The sequence below is a fragment of the Poeciliopsis prolifica genome, unplaced genomic scaffold (assembly GCF_027474105.1).
Source record: "Poeciliopsis prolifica strain line A6 unplaced genomic scaffold, Auburn_PproV2 SCAFFOLD073, whole genome shotgun sequence".
Taxonomy (NCBI): domain Eukaryota; kingdom Metazoa; phylum Chordata; class Actinopteri; order Cyprinodontiformes; family Poeciliidae; genus Poeciliopsis; species Poeciliopsis prolifica.
This window is the reverse complement of record NW_026562448.1, coordinates 1,770,900-1,789,080: the sequence shown is the minus strand read 5'-3', so window position 1 is coordinate 1,789,080 and position 18,181 is coordinate 1,770,900. Positions and strand designations below refer to the sequence as shown.

The window sequence follows — 18,181 nt, the reverse complement described above, 5'->3', positions numbered from 1 at the left end:
TTGGCAGGTGTGATTCTGTGTCATACATATACAGCTCTGGAAAAAATGATCTGATTTTACTCTTTATAGGTAAATGTTTAAGTAAAATGAAGCAAAACTACTGACAACATATCTCTGAAGTTCCAGGCAAAACTTTGTATTTATTTTTGGAAAATGAGAAAATGTCATAATAATAAAAAAGATGCAGAGCTTTCAGACCTCGAATAATGCAAAGAAAACAAGTTTAGATACATTTAGAAACAACAAAACTATTGTTTTAACTCAGGACGAGTTCAGAAATCAATATTTGGTGGAATAACCAGCAGGTTTTCAATGGGGTTCAGTGCAGGCGTCTCTTCTGTATGTAGTTATTAACAGTTTTAGTTGGACAAAACTATTTAATTTCTTATGTGAATGTATGTAAATAAGCAGTGACGTTTAGAAAAATACACCAACAAATAACTTCTCTTGGGCCTGAGCCCTGCTGGGGGCTGAGGCCCCTAAAGGTCAGATCCTAGAATCGCCCCTGCTTTCCAATCAGATTTTGTTTTAAAGGGTTTTCTTTACGCATCGCTGTTCCCCATTCTGAGCTCTTTGGGTGTACTGTCCCTTTAAATGTCCTTATTAGGGAAATCCACTGCGCATGCGCACTGGGACTGTTGAAAACTGCGTCAACTTCATGTTTTGACAGCTAAAGTTTGTGAAGATTTGTGAAGTTTTCGGACATGGTGAGTCATTAAACTTTTCTTTCGGTGTTTTGTTTGTTCCGTCCAGAATGTTGAAGTTTATTTCTGCAGTTTCTGGGCGGCAGGAAACCAGTTTAAACCAAAAATGAGTTTATTTCTACACGTTTCAGGACCTTTGCTTTTCCTGCCACTTTTCGCCCCTGAGTTTAATCCTTTATTTATGAATTCATGTGGGGATGAGAACAAATGCAGGTTTGCTGTAAACTGGGAGTTTCTGGGCGCTTTACTGGTTTAACTGGCCGCATTGTGTCGCCATGTCCGCTGCTGGTTTCCTCGCATTGTGTCGTTTTCCTGCAGCTCTGAGGATAAAAACATGTTTGTCTGCAGAAACATGAAACATGTTGCATTTTAATGTCACTAACAGCTGGAAATGTGTTTCCATCTGTCATTTTATTTACACTTTTAGGTTTTGAAACGTATAAAAATAAAATGTTCACACAAAGTGAAACTTTTATGCTTCACGCAACAATTTTTCTTCTGCAATGAGAAAAATGTAAAAGCATTTCTGGTTTCTTTCTTTAGTGGAAATTCAATAAAAAACAAAAAATATCTATTTTTAAAATTATACCTGTATAAAACAAAGTATTTGTTGTGGCAGGCTGCAGTTTTTTGGTTAAAGTTTGAATATGTGGTAAAGTCAGATTCTTACTGAACATTGAAGGGTAAGAGGACAGTATTGTGCAAAAGTTTCAAACCAGCCCTCATGTCTGGTATTCTGGGTTTTATTTCATTCTGAGCTTCATTTTAACCGTTCAGACTGACGTGGATCAGCAGGTTTCTCAGGTTTCTGTGGACCGTGGCTGCTTTTCCTCTCAGCACTGGTCCAACCTGAACTGGACTTTGGTTCTGCTCCATGACTCATCCGTCCATCTATTGTGCACCGGCTCACTGGGCTGCACCCTGAGCAGGTTGAAACTCAACATTCACCCAGAAAAAGGATCCAAAACTCAACAGGAAACTCTGCAAATAAAATAATTTACTTATGAATTTTACATATTGCAATTTTATTTTTGGTGTTTTATTGTGCTCTTTTTTAAAATTCTTTCTTATTTTATGTTCAATTTTCTGGTCATTGTCTTAATTTGAAAACTAATTCTCTTGATAAATCCTGATTCTGTTCCAGATTTAACCCCTGATGTTCCGGTTCTTCTGATGGAAATCTCAGTCAGACTGTCTTCTCTTTTGTCCTCCAGAGCGAAGATGGATGAGGACGATGGATTCGAGGTCCCGCAGAGGAACGAGTATCGCTACCTGGTGCAGGAGGACGAGGAGGAGGAGGTGCAGTACGTCCGGCACCGCCACTACATCAGCCCCTTCCTGGTTCTGTCCAAACGCTGCATCCTCCTGATCTGCCTCGGCGTGGTCGCCCTGCTGGCGCTCGCCGCCTACCTGGGCTACGTGGCGCAGACGCTGCCGCCGGGACGCGCCCAGGTGTCGACGGACTGCGGCGAGTTCAGAGGAAAACATGTGAGTTGAGACTCAACAGGCTGGAAGGTCAAGAAATATTTCATGTGAGAAACTCCAAGATAAAGTCAAATGTATTTATAATGAAATATCAATGAAAATCTGATCAAATGAATAAAAACAGGAAACGTTTCCTGCTGATGTCGGCACAAATATCCAAATTTCCTATTTTTATCTCCAGTCTCAGTTTCATTTCCTTTTTTCAGACTTTAGAGCTGAAATTTAGGACTCCTTAGCAGAAAATGCTAACGGTGATACTGATAGTATTTACTTCTGAATACACAGCAAAATAATCAAGTTATATTTTATTTCTGTTCTAATTTTATAAATGAAATTTGTTAAATCTGCAGTGAATGTACTGACAGGAAATACCAGCTGTGACCAAAATAAACCTGTTAGTGACTTCCTGTTTCCATGTGGCTGTTCAAAATGGGAAAGACAACAAAACACCATTTGGGTTAGATAGACGTGTGAAACGCAGCTCCTGGTCTCAACTCGTCGTTACGAACATCTAAACATTGGTCAATGTGTGTCGCGATGGCAACCAAGTCTGTTCAGAAATGAAGGAAACTTGGATCCAGATTCACCGCCTCTGCTTTTTCTCATGTAGGTCGACAACTCAGAAATATCCAAGTTTTTGTTCTAGAAAATTTATTAAATTAATCTTAAAATTGCTAAAATCTTTGGTTTAAATTTACTCCTTTCTTTTCTGTGTGCAATAAATAGAAATGCTCCGTCACAGATTAGCTGAGCTGAATGGCTTTTTCTTCCAAAAGAAAAAAAATTATTCAAAGTATAATTTTACGAAATATTCGCAGACTAATTTTGAGTTTTCAAACTGTTAAAACAATTCAGAATTTTCAGGACTAAATATTAAAATTTTTTTTTAAATTAAATAAATGTTTTCCCCTCATTTTTCTATATTTTCATCTCTTTGCCAGAAAAGTAAAAAAACTGTATTTATTGCAGCATGAGAGATCAACACAAGGTCGACCTTTGCCCCGGTGTTGGCTCAGATCAGACGAGCAAAGACCTGAAATCAGGAAATGAAAATGAAGAATCAGAACCTTCTCCTGTCTGCTGGGTTATTAAAATCTGCATTAATAAAGTTTGCATCAGTGCAGTGTTAAAGCGGCGGTACATTTCTAGATACATTTCTAGATATTTGCATTTGCAGGAAAATGGGGCCTACTCCTTTAAGGGCATTCCCTTCGCCGCTCCGCCGGTCGGGGAGCGGCGCTGGGCTCCTCCATCCGACCCGGCGTGCAAGCAGGGCGTGACGGACGCCACGCGCTTCCGCAGCGTTTGCGCTCAGGTGCAGCCGATGTCGAGCGCGGGGAAGGTGATCGGCCAGGAGGACTGCCTGTTCGTCAACGTGTGGACGCCCACGCTGCGGCCCGGCGCCGCGCTGCCCGTCATGGTCTGGATCCACGGAGGATCCCTGCAGACGCTCAGCGGCGGCGAGCCCGGATACTCGCCCACGGAGAAGCTGGCCGCCGACACTCAGCTGGTTTACGTCAGCTTCAACTACAGACTCAACGCCTTCGGCTTCCTGGCGCTGGAGGTGTTGAGAGAAGGTTCTCCAAGAAACACCTCAGGTCAGTCAGCCAGTAAAGTCCAGTAAAACCTGCTGATGCCCAACTCTCTCACCTCTCTGCTCCTAAAATAAATTAGTATTGTAAGTGTTTACAGTAAAGGGAAGGAAAAATAGTTTTTATTTTTTCTTCCTAAATATTAAGCTGTTAAAATTCCTGCAGTTTGACCCAGAAGAAACCGTAATGAGAGATCGGTACAAATCTGAACCAGCAGCCGGCGATGGGCACCGCTACATGAAAAGTTAACTTTACTAAACATAAACGTTTCTTCTACTATTATTAACATAAAAATGTAGCTGGAGCTAATCCTGGTACCTCTACTGCTGTATTTCTATTAAGTTTCATTTACGTCTTGAAATGTATGTGAAACTAGATTTAATGCTCAGATTGAAATGTATGATAATTGTTTCTATTTCCAGACTTTATTCTCTGTTCCTTTGTCATCCTGATAACTTTCTGAAGATCTGTTGCTCCAAACATTTCATTTTAAGTGATAAATAATTAGCGATAGTGAATCTGCCACTGGCAGCAACTGAATCCTGTCACCTGGAGTTGAATCTGACGTCTTGTATCGTGTTTTGGTTCTGGTGCATCATTGGGAAGGAGTAACAACGGGATGCTCAGCGTAACTAAATCATGTTTTCTGGTTCACTGTGCAGGCAGAGCTTGAATCCCAGCATCATTTCTGGGCAAATAAAGGCACCAGAATAAAAATGAATGTTTTTCTTTAGAAGCTCGGTGAAGTGGAGGAAGTAACGATTCACTGCCTGGTTCCCACTGAACTCTGCTGTATTAAGAAACTTCTAATGGCCTTTTTATCACCAGCTCCTTCCTCTCCTTTTAATATTTATGTTGTTTACATTGTGCTGCTGCTGCTGCAGCCTGAAAACACGCCTCCATTAACATCTGAATATCTAATGAAGGTTAATGCGATGTGGATAAATGGGGCTCATTTCCGGGTTCATGTTGGCGAGTTCGGCCGGGAAACTTCGGTTACATAACTCAGAACAGCGCTGACCTTGATGTGAAGCGACCCGGTAAATGACGCTGTAATGATGATGATGAGGAGGAGGCGGAGGCGAACCACTTGAGTCGCTTTCCTCCTCCATCAGCTCGTTTCTAATTCTGGTTCCTCCTGATTCCCCGGCCCAGTTCTGCCGTCCCTCAGCTGCAGGCCGGTGAATTTAGCTCATCCGCTGATCTGGTTTCGTTTCCGACGGTGAAAATGGGCCAGTGGAAAGAAATCGGGTCCCTCAAAGTAATCGATGCCTTTCGATCCTCCACAGGGAACTACGGTTTCCTGGACCAGATCGCGGCGCTGAACTGGGTCCAAGGAACATCCGCAGGTTCGGAGGTGACCCTGGAAGGGTCACGATATTTGGACAGAGCTCAGGTATGGAAGCAGGACGGGTCACCGGGTCAGGCTGTGAGATCGGCACCAGCTCCATCATGAGGTGGAAGGAAAACATGTTGGTGGTGAATTCAGAGGAAGTGCGACTGCTAAATAAAAATGGAGAATTTAGAGATTTGGGAGAAGATTAGAGGCAGCGGGTCGCATCAATAATTTGACTTGGCTTCAGGATGAAAGGGTTAAAATGGGTTGGATCTGTAGTTCTGCTGAGGTTCTGAAGCTGCTACAAGGTTTTTTACAGTTTCTGCCCAATACCTGACCATGTGTACAGCACATCTCCTAAATCATGACCTATGACCCCTTTATTCCGTCAAAGGCCCCTAAACTCTGGAGATGAAGCAGAACAAACATAAAGAAAAAAAATTACTTTTTATTGCAGCCTGTCACAAAAACACAGTTTATTTTCTACCATGAACCTCTCAGCCCCGTCATGATGTTGTGTGTTTTATGGAGCTAAAATGGGGCCAAAAACTTAAAGACAAATAATAGAGGTGAGTTTGAGCCATAAAGTTTGTTTAAAAAAAAATAAAAGCTAAATTGGGGCCTATTTTTTAATTAGAGTGCTAAACTGCATCCATAAAGTTTTTAATAAAAATTATATGGAGCTAAATTGGAACCATTAATTTTGTTAAAAAAACATTATGGAGTTCAGTTGGCCCATAAAAATTATAATTATAATTATTTTAAGAACATGGATCAGCATTGGACCAATTAAACTTGTTTAAAATAATTGGAGTTACATTGCAGCCATACAGTTTTATCTAAAACAATATGGAGCTAAATTGGGGCCATAAAGTTTGCTTAGAAAAATTACAGATTTAAGGGACGTAAAGTTAAAAATATATAAAGTTAAATCTTCATCATTAGGTTTGCAAAAAAAATACAAATATGGGGCAAATTAGGGCCATAAAGTCTATTCAAAACAGCTTTTTGCAACTAAAAATTATTTGCCAATTTCAGTTTTCTTATTTTTTTAGTTAACTTTTAGTTTTAGTTTAAAAATGTATTTTTCAAACTGAAAACAAAAGTATTTGAAACTGGCCTCTGATGGCCGGAGACGTGGAGTCAGGACTGAAAGCTTAAAGCAGCAGCTGGAAAAAATACTTTCCTTTTCCAAACAAACGTCTGTAAAACATCATCCTGGTATTTTTCATGTAATGTTGATGCAGCTCAGGACTGAGAGGAGATGAACTCAAATAGAGAAGCAAAGTTTACTAAACTAGGCATAAAGGCTAATATCTGGTTTACCGTAATAAATGGGACAGATGTTGAGTTACCATCTATTCTAATTTTTCGAGTGTAAGCGCAGCAGAAATGTATTTCATTAGGCTGAACTGCAGCCTCTTGTGTTTCCTCTGACTGATGGAGGCGGGACGTCGGTGTGGACCTTGATGACGTCGCCGCTGGCCAGGGTCTGTTTCACGCCGCCGTGGATATGAGCGGCTCGTACGTACTGAATGCCACGCTGGAAAAAGCCGAATCGGACAACCTGGTGTTCCTGGAGAAGACGGGCTGCAAAGACCTGGCCTGCCTGCGAGGTCTGTCCATGAGACAGGTGCTGCAGGTGAGATCCGATCATCTGCAGGTGAAGCAGGAGTCGCCAACACGGTGACACCTGGTCGCCTGCAGAGCCACTTCTAAAAATAGCAGCCGTCATCAGGGAGCACTGCCAAAAAATGTTTAATTAAATGTTTTTATTGAAGTAACAGCATTTGTTTATAATCTAGAATTAAAATAAAATAATAAAAATGTTTAAAATAACTTGCTGCGTGTATAAAACGTAGTAAACTTTTCTAGGGTTAAAGTTCAGAATGATGTGCAGCAGCTGATGAAAATATTTTGGATTTCTATGATCTAATTATCTTCATTATTAACAAATTGTGGAGAAAAGATATTTTTAGTATCAAACATCTTGTAGGTCACGCACATCAGTGAGAGTCTGGAGGGGAGGCCAAATCTCCCCCTCCAGAATGAGATTGGTGCTTTTTCTGTAAACTCATGAATGATCAGTTTGATCCTCCAGTAGATCGAAGAGGCGTCGTTTGGGTTTTACCGGAGCTTTTTACTGTGTGGTTCTGGTGGATCTCTGAGCTTTTTTTGTGGTTTTGCCAATTGTAGAATACGAAGGTGTGTAACAAACTATATAAGGACATGTTGTCCTTAAATAAAAAGAGGGAGACAGTAACCATTGTCATCCTGGAGAGGCGTCACATTTTCTGATCTTAGTTTCTACGTTTGGCAAAACGTGGACCAAAAGTTTCTAAGCAACATTTAACCCTTGAACTACTGGTGAAAAACTGCAACATTAAAACGTGGATCTGAAACCATATCAACTTTTCTTCTCATCAGTTTTTCTCTCATTCTTGTGCTGCAGCTCCGTGCTGCCTTCAGGAGAATGGGACTTCAGAGTATCATCGTGGCATTCACTGTGTAAACCAATGCTTTAAGTGGAGAAACACAAGTGATGGTGCTTCTTTATGTCATACATGTATGGAACAGAAACATGGAAACAGAATCTGGTTATTGATTTGTAGATCAATAAGTTTATTACAGAAATGTCAAAGAACAAAGTTGGTTCTTAATCAAATCCATAAGAACCTAAAGATCCAGACATCAGTCTCTTCATCCTGAGACCGAAAATAATATCAATGGCAATTTATTGAATATATCATAAAAATAGATTAATAAATATTCTGAAGAGAAACTGTTTAGTTTTTCAACATTAAAACATTTGTAGGGATTTTGTAGGTAAAACATTGAGTTCTTTAATAAATTCAGTGTTTCGTGGTCAATATAATTTCAGCATTTCATAACTGTGGGGGCAGTTTGGTGGCTTCCAATCAATGACAGAAAACATGCAAACAAAATGCCTGAGAGCTGCAGGCGGTTCAGGCAAACAGAGAAATATTTCATCAAATATTGAATGATGAAATATTGCCCTGTTTTTTGTTTCATTCTTTTTAATTGCCCTGTAGGCAGCAATTTATTCACATATACATACATTTATTATTATTGATACTTTAATTACAGATGAGTTGCACAGGTTTATGTCATGAGGGATGATGGCATGTTTGTAGTGTGTGTGTAGTTTCTCTCCTGCCACTGCAAAATGTAGAAAAACCTCAAATAAACACAAAATAATATAAAATCAGCCACTTGTGACCTGACAAGTCGATCACAGCAAGACCAACAGAAACAATAAAATTAAACATTAATCAACATTCTGATGGGTAACGATGGCTAAATGTGATATTCCAATAATTTACTATGTGCAGTTACTTTTTATTTTTATGATGTGAATCATAACGATTCACATCATCCCAGTTAATCTGGGACACAGATAAACTGGATTGAATTGATGCTGTGGTGAAGCTGCTGGTGGCAGAAACATGGAGCTGCAACAAGAAACAATGAAGAGTAGAAGAGTTGCCATCAATACAGATCTAATCATTCAGGTTTAAAGACGAATATAACTTCAAAAATTAATAGAAAAAAGTAAATTCCACAATTTGTGATTCAATTATCTCAAGTTAAATTTACACTTCTGATTAAAAGTTCACATAAAATCCCCACAAAGCAGAACTTAATGAGAAAAAATGCTTTAAATGTTATTAGAAATAAGCTTTAATTTGATGAACAGGTTGAAACATTGAATGCAGGTTTAAAACTGATCATCAATAAGATGTGAAAAATGAAACAAGATGACACAATCAGTAGATCAATAAATAAACTATTAGATTTGACTTTATAACAATCAGAAGCAGAAAATAACAGATTTACTGCTGAGGATGTTTCCAATATCTTAAAATCATCATCTTCATCAGATCAACGATCAGCCTGATTAACAGGACAGATGATCAGAGGAGCAGAGTTTTTACCTCCATCATATTGCATGGACTGAAATGGGTATAGTTTCTGAGTGAAGCAGCAGCCAGTAAAGGAGTAGATCAGAGCTGCAGCATCTGCGTCATAGAAGGAGACCAGACCCTCCTCATAATCCACAAACACCCCCACCTTCTGAGGACCAGGATGGAGATGGAGACGGACTGGAGAGTCAGCAGCAGCTTTGTACTCATTTCATTTCTCAACAAATAGTCCAGAAACCGTTCTGAGGACTCAGTGTGATTTTCCCTTCCTGTTGATGGATTCTCTGGCCACTCCTAAATCCCAGTTAGTCTTTCCTTTAACCTGAACCTCAAAGTAAAATCTGCCTGAAGAGAAACTCTGCTGTCCTAAAACAAACACAGTTAAATCTCTCTGGATTGTCTGGAAGATTCTTCCATTCATCTCCATGTTTCACCTGTTTTCATCATCAGACACAGGATGAGTTTAGGATGAGCCGAATCAGGATCCAGAGTCACATCAACAGCAAACTGCTGGATCCTCTTCATCTCAGCCTCCATCAACTTCTCCATCATCATCTCCCTGATCTTCTGCTCAACCTGGGCCACAGCTCTCACCACCGTCCCCTCATATAATGGTGGATGAACTCTGACCTTTCTCCAGGTCCTGGTGGGTGGAGCATCTTTCAGGGAGGAGAATCTCTGCAGGAGGTGGAGGTGATCTTCATCCTGTGAGAGCTGCTTCACCTCAGAGCTCCTCTTCTCCAGCTCAGAGATCTCCTGTTCCAGGTCTGTGATGAAGCCTTCAGCCTGTTTCTCTGCAGCTTCCTGTTTGTCTTGGATCTCCTTGAGGAGCTCCTTCAGGCGTCTCTCAGCAGACTCCATCAGAGCCATGAAGACCTGAACACCTCCAGCTTTCTCTCTGTCTGCAGCATCTCTACTGATCTTCACCGACTCTCTGATCTCCTGGATCTTCAGTCGTCTCTCCTGGATCATCTCCTGAACTTCAGCCTCCGTCTTCCTCAGCTCTGTGCTTCTTTCCTTCAGATTCTTCTCTCAGAGGAACAAACTCGTGGTTCTTGTGGTCTGAAACACAGAGTGAGCAGACGCATGTCTGGTCGGTCCTGCAGAACAGCTCCAGAGGTTTATCGTGCTGCAGACACATCCTGTCCTCCAGGTTCTCCACCGGCTCCATCAGCTGATGTTTCTTGAGACGTGGAGCGGTCAGGTGAGGCTCCAGGTGAGTCTGGCAGTAGGAGGCCAGACACACCATGCAGGACTTCAGGGCCTTCAGTTTGGGTCCAGTGCAGACGTCACAGGGAACTTCTCCTGGTTTGGCAGCTTGTTGCTCTGAGCTGCTGCTGGCTCCCTGCTGAGCTTCACCTCTGAACTGATCAACCATCTCTTTGAATAAAGTGTTGACTCTCAGCTGAGGCCTGGAGGCGAAACACTCATTGCACAGAGGACACTTGTAGGGACCATTTGTATCCCAGAGCTGAGTGATGCAGGTTTTGCAGAAGTTGTGTCACATGGTGTGCTGACTGGATCAGTGAACACATCCAGACAGATGGAGCAGAGAAACTGATCTTTAGACTGCAGGTTGCTGCCAGAAGACATTTCTGAACTCTGAGGACAGATCAGGGAAACTTCAGTTAAACAAGTTGATTAAGGGGCAGAATTTAGTGTTTTAGATTCATGTTGGGCCTTTTATCACAATCATGATTAAAACTTTATCTGAAGGTTTGTGCATAAAACTGACATGATGCTGTCAGGAACAGGAAGGAGTTTTCATGAAGGTTTGATTGTTGTCATGAAGTGTCATTCATTAAATGACTTTTATTCAGACGACACTTTAATGCAAGTTTTTATGTAACTTTGCATTAAAAAAATCATAATTTACATTTATCAATTATGACTTATAACGAAGTCAGCAGATCCACCAGCTGTTTGCTAATTACTGCTGGCTAGTCTGAAGGAGCTGAGTGGGGAGGGCTAACGCTGCTCTGAGCTTGGAAACTCAGAAGAGGAGGAGCTGCGTCTCGGAGGCGGGGCTAGGTCCACCCAGGTGTTTTGATTGTCTGCTGCTGTCATGGTGGGTCTCAGAGAGCCAATCACAGACAGGCTGGCATTAGGATGATTTATTTTCTCAGTTAATCATAAACTTAAACAGGTTGGGAAGAGGAGGGAACAAAACATGAACTCAGCAAAACAACAGAGAATCTAGCAGAGCAGGAAACAAAACCGGGAACTGGAACAACTGGTGAAGCAGGTTGGTGATCCAACTGAACTGATTGAAAAGACTCAACTAGAATAAACTGAACACTACAGAAACTGTTCATGAATGAAAACATCAGAATCATTTTGAAAACCAGACAGGAAGAACAAACGATAGAAAAACTATGAACCATCATCTGCTTCCCTTCTGATGATCACAAGAAAAGTCTTTAATAATTTACTGTGTTGGTAGAAAACCAGTAAATCAGTTTTCTGCTGAACTCACCAGAATCAATCTGTTGATGAGAAGAAAATCCTGAACTCAGTTTGGAGGAGAAACGTTTTTGTCCACAGCAGCTCAGGCTTTGACCAACTTTTACTTTCTGCAGAGTGACGTTTTGATCTCATGACTCTGTTGCTCCACCTTAATGTGAGTCACTGTAAAGGTGGAGCTTATTGATGCTCTTCTGTAGATGAAATGATTGAGTGGAGTTTGAGCTCTCCCGTAGTTCTAAGAACGGTTGTTTGGACCCGCCTGAGATTTTTACCTTGCGGTTCTGGTGGGTCTCATATGAGTGAATAAATTTCACACAGTAAAAAACTCAGGCGGGTCCAAACGACGGCTTTTAGAACTACAGGAGGATCAAAGTCTGATCGTTCATTTTTATCTCCAGAAATGCTTCAAGCCGCCAAACTAAACTAAAGTGATAATATTTAAACTTCGGCCTCCAGACTCACACAGATATGAGATGTTTGACACAAAATATATTTTTCTCCATAATGTTTCTCCACTATTAAAGTGGTTAATAGTGAAGATAATAAAAAATCCTAAAACTATTGTTTTATTTTTTTCCTTAAAGCCGTACAGCTGCAGTCGCTGCTGCATCAATCCTGGAATCACAGAAAATCTCCAAAAGGCATCAAACCCTGAGAACTAATAACTTCTGATCACTTTATTGATTAACCATATCCACCTTGGTAAATCATTAGTGATGTGAATATTCCTTAATATTAATATGATCAGGCGGCATGTAATCATATATAAGTAAACATATTATTGTTGTGAAGTCAAAGACCCAGCAAACCCTTTGTGACCCTCTGAATCAGCTCCCAGTCTGAAGGTCGGTGACCCCTGGGAAAAACTCTAGGAAAGGATTTATTTAGTGTCAGAGCAGAGAAGATATGCTGGTAATTAAAATACTGTAATCATAATTCTCTTTAATTTCCTTTCTAATATTCAGGCTGATTTTTTTTACTCTCCACTGAAGACATTTGCAAAAATGTAAAAGCACTTTTTCATCTTTATGGATTATAAATGTCAGATGCGGCTCCTCGTGGACCCCAGCGTCGCTTCATAAATGGAAAATGAAATTTACGGCCGCTCTTAAACACACATTTTCCTTCAGTCTGAAACTCCATTAAGGTTTCCTGAACGGCGCGTTTCACTGCGACCTCGGGACGAATCCAGAGTTCATCTCATCGTCGTTTTGATTCATTACTGGGAGCTTCTGCATCTTCCTCTTACTGGTTTTTAAATGTCACTGGAAACGTTTAATGGTGCTCAAACGCTCACAGGTTTCAGCACGTTTCTTAATTTTTATTTAATTTATTGTTGCAAAACTATTTTTATGACATTCCAAATCTCCCAGGCATATTTTAAAATAATTTACTACAATATGCACACATTGAAATAAAGCAGATCATGTTATTCAGCACCAACTAAAAACTATTAAAATAATGAATAAAAAACAAACTGTATTTTAAAAATAGTATTGAAGAAATTGAATTTGCCACAAATAGGATTAAAAAAATGTATTAAAACAATCTAATAAGAAAAATAAAATTGAATTGAATAAAAAGACAAAATAGTATTAAAGCACTTTTTTTTCACTAAAAATAAAATTAAACATATTGGAAAAATATTGTTAAATTTTTATTAAAAAAGGTATTGACGTAGCAATAAACCGTATTAAAAATTTTTAATAAAAAAATATTGAAAAAGTTTAAAAATATCAATGATATTAAAAATGTCATTTAAAACTTTCTTAATTAAAAATAGTATTTTAATCAACCCTCTGAAGGTTCAGACGGTATCTGTGCTTCTCTCAGGCCGTCCCATGGGACCAGTACCCATCCTGGGCCGGACAGGATCTAACCGATCTCCCCACCAGGGGGCGCCTCATCGGGCCGGTCGCAGTGGTGGACGGGTTCGTCCTGGAAGCTCCGCCTTTCGAGGTTTGGGAGAAAAAGCAAAACTTCAGCGACGTGCCGTTTGTGGTCGGGACGACGGAGCAGGAGGCAGACTTCAGGTGGGATTCCCTGGTTCTGGTTCCGGTCCTGGTTCTGTTTCCGGTTCTGGTTCTGGTTCTGTTTCCAGTTCTGGTTCCGGTTCTGATTCTGGCTCCGGTTCTGGTTCCGGTTCTGGCTCCGGTTCTGGTTCTGTTTCCGGTTCTGGTTCCGGTTCTGGTTCCGGTTCCGGTTCTGGCTCTGGTTCTGGTTCTGTTTTCAGTTCTGGTTCTGGTTCTGGTTCTGGTTCCGGTTCTGGTTCTGTTTCCAGTTCTGGTTCTGGTTCTGGTTCCGGTCCTGGTTCCGGTCCTGGTTCTGGTTCCGGCACTGGTTCCGGTTCTGGTCCTGGTTCCGGTCCTGGTTCTGGTTCCGGCACTGGTTCCGGTTCTGGTCCTGGTTCCGGTCCTGGTTCTGGTTCCGGCACTGGTTCCGGTTCTGGTCCTGGTTCCGGTCCTGGTTCCGTTCTGGTTCCGGTTCTGGTTCTGCTTCCGGTTCTGGTTCTGGCTCCGGTTCTGGTCTGGTTCCGGTTCTGGTTCTGGTTCCGGTTCTGGCTCTGGTTCTGGTTGCGGTTCTGGTCCTGTTTCCGGTTCCGGTTCCGGTTCTGGTATCTGACTCCAGTGTTTTCCTCCTCAGTCCTCCTGCCCTGAACATCTCTGAGTGGACCTGGGGGGACTACAGCTGGTTTGTAAGGGGTAAGGTCAAAGGTCCCGCCTGCTGATGGACGACTTCCTGTTTCTGTACAGGAAGTAACTAAACATGAAACTGATGCTGCAGGTTGAAACATTTTCTAATCTTACTGCAGGAGGAGCTTCAGATGTGCAACAAATAGATTCACTACAGAAACACAAAACCTTAAATATCTCAGTACAATTGAAATAAGACTAAATTAACTTAGAAGTAAATTTTCAGCAAGATTTTCTTTAGCTTGTTTCACGTCAATAACTATAGATTTAAAAAAAGTTCATCTGGCAGATTATTTCACTTATAACAGAAAAAATGATTTTTCATCAGTGAAATAATCAGCCGGAGGAATTAGAACCATTTCATCAATATTAGGGAATTATTATAAAAGAAATCTTGCTGAAAAGTCACTTATACGATCATTTCCTTATTTCAAGTGAACTGAGATATTTGCACCAGAAACTAGACAGAAAGATTTTATGTTTTTAATGTTTTTAGTGTTTTTGTTGGTCTGAATTTCATCTCTGCTTCTGCTTTTTTTTTCTGCCGTCCTCAGAAAAGCTCCAGTCCTTCGGTCCGAATCTCCCTAAAGACGCTCTGGATCTGTACCCGTCCTCGGCCCCCTGTCCCACCAGAGACCGCTGTCCGGAGAGGGCCTTCACCACCATGGTGTCTGACATCAGGGTCACCTGTCCCAACAACGACCTGGCCAGGAGGGCCGCAGGTAACCGAGCCAGCAGCCTGCACAGTTTACAGCCTGTACAGGCAGGCAGGCTTTATTTGTCTCCCTGCTGCATTTCCCTCAGAGCGTCGGCGCAGACTGCAGGTGTAATTCATGCAACAAGTCTGTCGTCTTCCGGGTTTGAGTTGAGCTGCAGATTGGTGCGTCATGGAGGCTCTGAGCCGCTCGGCCTCGTTAACATCGCTCTGAATAAACCTGACATGTTGAGAGACGTGACTGAAGGGCATTTTATTTTTCTGCATTTTAAACTTGCATCATGCTTTAAAAAAACAAAAACAAAAATCACCTTTTTTATCCCCACAGATGAGTTTGGAGAATAATTTCTAAATCAGGCATTTTAATGCTAATGCTAGGTTACATTTTGACACAAAGTGGGAGCAAATGAACCTTTTTAGCCCAAATATTAACATTTGAAATTAAGCATCTTGTGTTACTGTGGTGAGCAACGCTAACTAAAGAGTTACTCATGCTGATCCTAAAGCTAAAGCTCTACCAACAGAGTATTTAGCAGAAGCTAATGCTAACATGCTAACTTCAGTTCCAGTTAAATCCGCCTTTTAAAGACAACAATCCTGGAGCTTCAGTTTGATAATTTACGTGTTCTGTGACGTTGTGTAAATATTGTCTTTGTCCTCCGTCCTGCCAGAGGCTCTCAGGAGTCCGGTGTATCGATACGTTGTGACCCACACGCCCTCCGGACCCGTCAACACGTCCAGCCGGCTGCTGCCGTTTCCCAGCCGCTTCTCCTTCCACTGCCTGGATGTTCTGGCTTTCTTTGGAGGACTGGACCGCTTCCTGGCCAAACCGCTGTCTCCTCAGGACCGCAGCTTCCAGCAGCTCTTCACTCACCACCTGGTCAACTTCGCCAAAACAGGTACAGGTTCTGCTGGGTTTCTGTCTGGGAACCGGTTCTGTTTTACCAAGAAGATCATCTTCTACTGGAACCATTACCCAGAATGCTAAACATCATTTTCAATGTGCTGCAGTTTCTTTATGCATCTTGTTTATTTACATAAATATTGGATTTTATCTATTGACTCAAACTGTTGATCTGAAATGACCTGCAGGTCAGAGAAAACTGGTTTAGTCTGGTTGAAATACATCGCACTGGTTGGTTCCAGCCTTACTGGGTCTGACTGGGTTTCATCCTGGGATCTGGAGGAGAAAGAAAAACATTGATGTTTCCATTCATCCGTCTGTTTTGCTGATTTGATCCATAATAATGATGAAAGAACATTTTAAACATTTTATTATCAAATATTTCATTTGTCTCCTTCTGGATTCATTGTTTTATTTCTGTCTTTGGGTTTTATTGTTGAATTAAGAACAGATTAAATATGAAGTGGAACCAATCACAGCAGGACTGAATCCCTGATCCGTGCTAAACCAACCAGTTAACTGCTGAGCTGAACTGGGAGAACTGGAGCTGGAAACCCACATGCTGGTCTCACACCAGCAAATATAAAACATTCTGATCTGCAGATCTCAGTTTGTGCCACCAGATGGCGCTGTTTCACGCTGTAAGCCGTTTTTCATCTGTTTCTGCGTCTCCTGCAGGGAGGATGGAGGCGGCGTGGCCGGAGTACCCATCAGCCATTGCTCTGCTGTCGGAGAAGCTGGAGGTGAAGAAGAACAACTCGTCCTCTCGCTGTGAGCTGTGGGAGAAGAACGGTCTGTTCGCCTACGCCTGGATGAACTGAGCTGCTGCTGTACAGGTCTCCACCCTGACTGACGTTCTTCAGATTAAATCGCTCGTTTGTTGTGACTTTTGACGTCTATGAACCACTTCGGCTGATGGTAGATTAATAGTCCAACCGGATCGGTTCAGAAACATGACGGATGTTTCTGGGTGGATTCACGCTTCAGTCTGCCTGACGGAGCTGAAGACCAAAGAAAAGTAGGAAATGAGAGAATTCAGATGTTTAAGATGGTGACAGAAATAATACTTTCCAGATCCATAAAGGAAAAAAACAATCAGAACTGTAGGTGGCGACAGACCAGTTCAGCTGCAGCTGATGTTTTATTAATCTTCACATTCGCTCATAAAACTCCCCAGAAACAAATCTCTAAATAAGTAAGTTCATAAATTACTGAATTAACTGTTTTCAAAAGAAACGGAAAGTACATTTAATGTAAAAAAATACTTTATTTAAGGCTGTTGATGCTGATGGCTGTAAGCTGGACGGATCTTTTGTAGCAGTCTGTGTTACAGGGGCGCTGAAGAAGCCTCTGTAAAAGTGCTTTCAGAAGTAAAAATAGAAATGAAATAATACCCAAAAGACTTAAAAATATGTGAACTCTTGACACAGTTTCACCTTTGGTGAAAGTTGAAATGTTCCAGGTAGCGCTGAGCCCTGCTAAGCTGGACACAAGAAGCTCAAAGAGGATTTAAAACACAAAAAAAAAAAAAAAAAAACATAACAATCACCTTTTTTATCAAAGTCTTATGACTTTGTAACGTCCTGTTACAAAGTCATAAGAATATCTCTTCTAATTAAAGATAATTTAACCACTCCAGGGATGAAGTGGTTAAATTCTGCAGTGGTTAAAAGCAGCTGCAGAGAGGTTGATGCTTCACACCTGCTCCCCGTCTCGTCCCTCCCTGATCACAGTGGACAGACGGCAGAAACAAGCAAACAAATCATTCAAACAGAAATAAAAACAGGTCAAAATGTAAAAAATATTAAAAACTTCAGGCATAAAGATTTTTAGAGTTGATGTCTGAAAATCTGCATCTCTATTATTTTTTATATTTTCTTCCTATAAGTTTTTGAAATTATTCCTTTAATTGGAATTTTCCATTTTTCCCTCAGAGTTGAACATCTTCTCTCTGTACATATCTTTGTCTGCCGCCAAGTGATGAAGGCAGAAGCAACAGAAAGATTTTTAACATATTTGAACCATTTTTAGTAACTGGCCACATTGAGACATGAAACTGATTTCAACCTCTAAACATTAATACATTATTGATCAAGTTGTGATAAAAGTCTAATATTTTTTTGTACAAAAAAAGAAAAATCACAAGGCATGACACTGTCACCGCCGTGCTTCAGTGTAGCGTTGCCATGATGATCAGCAGGTGTAAAGCTTCCTTCCTCCTTTCTTTCTCCAATCGGGTTAAAAACCGTTTTTTTAAGTTCTGTCCCGCCAGCTGGCTGACCTTTGACCTCAGATTAATGCCCTCCCCTTCAGTCCAGGAGTTTCATTGCTCTGCTCTTTCA

General features: G+C 41.1%; 1 protein-coding gene and 1 pseudogene across 1 annotated transcript; one reads left to right on the top strand and one right to left on the bottom strand.

Annotated features, from left to right (window-relative positions):
• The first annotated feature begins 625 nt into the window (after positions 1–625).
• Positions 626–18,051, top strand: LOC129352186 (para-nitrobenzyl esterase-like). The gene is given in 12 exon segments (XM_055021053.1): positions 626–707; positions 1,919–2,192; positions 3,367–3,787; positions 5,071–5,115; positions 5,118–5,177; positions 6,564–6,602; positions 6,605–6,759; positions 13,361–13,560; positions 14,171–14,229; positions 14,775–14,942; positions 15,607–15,834; positions 16,518–18,051. Coding segments are annotated over 11 exon segments (1,785 nt in total). The 5' UTR covers positions 626–707; positions 1,919–1,925; the 3' UTR covers positions 16,661–18,051.
• LOC129352187 (E3 ubiquitin-protein ligase TRIM21-like) lies at positions 9,021–11,629 on the bottom strand (annotated as a pseudogene).
• Positions 18,052–18,181: the final 130 nt, after the last annotated feature.